The sequence below is a fragment of the Loa loa genome, assembly GCF_000183805.2.
Source record: "Loa loa unplaced genomic scaffold supercont3.235, whole genome shotgun sequence".
In the NCBI taxonomy this organism is placed as follows: Eukaryota; Metazoa; Nematoda; class Chromadorea; order Rhabditida; family Onchocercidae; genus Loa; species Loa loa.
The window spans coordinates 26,298-29,504 of NW_018108415.1; the positions used below are offsets into that span (position 1 = coordinate 26,298).

The following is a 3,207-nucleotide window of genomic DNA, read 5'->3' on the forward strand; positions in this document are numbered from 1 at the left end:
ATTATTATTATTATTATTATTATTATTATTATTATTATTATTATTATTATTATTATTATTATTATTATTATTATTATTGTTATCATCATTATTATAAGTGTACAATTCACATGCATGTTGGTTGATAAAAAGTCTAATAGTTTAATTGTTTGCATATTGTAGGAATTATTACACATAAACAAATGTTTGTTTTGAAGTATCATTGGAAGGTGTATTTAGATTAAGATCAAAGATTATCATTTTAATATTGATTGTTTTTCATATTTAACATTTTATTCACTCTTATTATTATCATACAACATTGAAATGCATTTCCATTAAATTCCTTTTCTCTATTTCTTTTTCGCATATTATTTTCAAAATTAAATGGACAAGAAACTACCGGCATCTATTTATCTGTCACATTTAAACTTTTATCGAATTGATGTATATACACATACATACATACCTATGTATGTATGTATGTGTGTGCGTGCATATTTGTATGTGTGTGTGTGTGTGTGTTTATGTGTGTATGTGTATGTGTGTGTGTGTATGTGTGTGTGTGTGTGTGTCCGTAATTGTTGGTGAAAAGTTTTGCTGAACACTATTGATTTTTAAATGCATCATTGTATCATCATCGTTGCCGTTGTCGCCGTTGTTGTGGTTGTCGTGGTTATCGTCGTTGTCGTCAAGGGCATTAAAAGGAGACAATAATATGCATACCTTTTCTTGCATTTTATATATTTAGAATATATTAAAATCAATAAATAGCATAACTTTTTTTTTAATTTGACTAATTTAGTTTTATATTTCGTTATTTTTTATTCGGTCATTATATTATTAGATAAGTGCAATATTTAATGTTAGTGCTTAAATGATCAATTGATTAACTGATTGATCGATTGATTGATTGATTGATTTATTGATTGATTGGCATGTCTACAATAATGATAGATATAAATCGATTGACAATTTTAATTCAATCTTATAGAACTTTCTTTTCTTTCCTTCTCATTTCGTTTCATTTAGCAATTATTTCATTATTTTTCCCCATCCTTTTCATATATCTTTTTTTCTTTGTAATATGTATCTGCTATTATAATAAATGGAACATTTATCTGCGAATAGTTTATCATTGAAGCATCAAATATTTTGGGGAAAAAAAATTTCATTCCTTTTTTTGAGGTAATTGATTAATTCAATTCAATTCAAATTGATTGATCATTAGAATCTATTTTCTTTTTCTACCCTCTTCTCTCTCTCTTTCTTCCACTCCTTCGCTCTTTCCCTCTCATCATCTGTACAAAAATGAAAGAAAAGGAAAAAAGAAATTTATTTCTTTAAAAAATTTTAAAAATAATTTTTTATATTTTTTATTCATTTTCATTTTATTTTACAATATTATTATATGCATAAATGGAAATAATCAAAAATAATTCTTTGCTTTCTTTTACTGTTCGTTTTTTTTCTCTCCCTCTCTCTCTTTCTCTCTCTCTCACTTTCTTTTCGATATTATAATTTGTGTAATATTTTACACAGAAAATAATATTTGCCACTTTAACACTATGAATGAGATGATGTTAATGGATAAGATAATCGATAGACATATATATATATGTCAAATTCAAACTTGAAACTGTCAATCTATATGAAATTGATTTAATTGATCGATGAATGAATGAAAATCATTTCAGTTCTTTCATAAAATCAAAATTTTAAATTTATTTTCGAAATTTATAAATTATTTCAAATATTTGCAAAATAAAAATGAATTTAAAACTTGTTAATTGAATTGTATTATTCATTTATAACTTACATATAGCCTAATATATTCGTCAAACAACAAATTTGAATTTATCTTAAAATTTCTGAATTAAATTATTACAAAGATTTTACAAATGGAAATGAATATTAAAACTGAAATTAAACCTATAATCAAATTTTAAATAATATGCGTTTTTTGACTATTTTTTAAAAGAGTTTGAATAAAAGTGAATACTTTTCAAATTCTTGATAAATTTTTAAAATAATCTAAATGAGTTATGCATATATACATATACTAATTCATTAACTTACCATTTAACTTCTTTTTTCTTTTTTTCACTTTTCACGTATATGATATGACGTGTAGTAAAGAAATGGATAGAATTGCATTAAATAATTTAAATTGAATTGGCTTTTTTTTTTCTTGCAGTAAAAATCATTGTTTTTGATAAATAAGGCAAGTAATTTTTTTTTTCACTTTTTCCAAATCACGTTTTTATCGCTTATTTAGTTTAATAATTATTTTTAAATTTAAATTACCCATTAATTTCATGTTATTACATTAATTTTATTGCTTATTATTTATTTGAAGATGTATGCAATATTTTGAATTTTTTTAAATAATTTAAATACCTCAAATAAATTTTTTAATCAAAAAATGATTTATACTCCAGGGGGGAAAAAAAATGTTACATAAAATGTTCCAGTATTTCGCACTTCTTAAAAATACCTCAAGTGAATTTATCTTTTCCCTATATTATATAAATCATCTCTGACTAAATTTTAATTTACTTTAATTTAATTCCGTTATTGATTATGATTATACTGTTAACGGAAATTTGGATCAATTTCTAATTTTTTTTTCTATTTTTTTTTCATCTTAGGCATTTTTTTCTTCCCCTTTTTTTTACAGCTTATTAAACTTGTTCTTTTTTCCTTTTTTCCGAGACATGTCTTTAAAAATCTATGACAAAGTACGATGAAATTAATTATGAAAGGGAGAAAGAGGGAAAAAAAGAAAGAAAGAGAGGAAGGATGTAAAACAAAAAGGAAAGAAAGTAAAAAAAAAGAGAAATAGACATATCCTTCAATAAATATTATGAAAAATTAAAAGACTATTTTTCTACCTTCTTCATTCAACTGTCATTTCAAAGTCTTTTTTCTTTTTTTTGTTTTTTAATTCTAAGCTATAAATGATTTCAATACTTTCAAAATGCAATTGCAATAAGAAGTTATATTATTGTTTTCATAACAAATAAGCTTTCTACCAACCATTGATAAAACAATAGCAAACAATAAGATGGAAAGTTTGGTATTGAGCAAAATTTTTACCGCTTTTTAATGATTGAGGAAAACAAATGTTGAAAAGATATGTGAAGTAAATATTTTCAATTTTATGTGAACATATCATGAAACTTATTTATTTATTCATTTATATCACCATTATTATTATTATTATTA

At 23.1% G+C, this 3,207-nt stretch overlaps 1 protein-coding gene across 1 annotated transcript; it reads right to left on the reverse strand.

Annotated features, from left to right (window-relative positions):
* Nucleotides 1-504: 504 nt before the first annotated feature.
* On the reverse strand, nucleotides 505-717 carry LOAG_13929 (hypothetical protein; the record flags this gene model as incomplete). Its single annotated transcript, XM_003149432.1, has 1 exon — nucleotides 505-717. The coding sequence occupies one exon, from the start codon at nucleotides 715-717 to the stop codon at nucleotides 505-507; it is 213 nt and encodes a 70-aa protein (XP_003149480.1).
* Nucleotides 718-3,207: the final 2,490 nt, after the last annotated feature.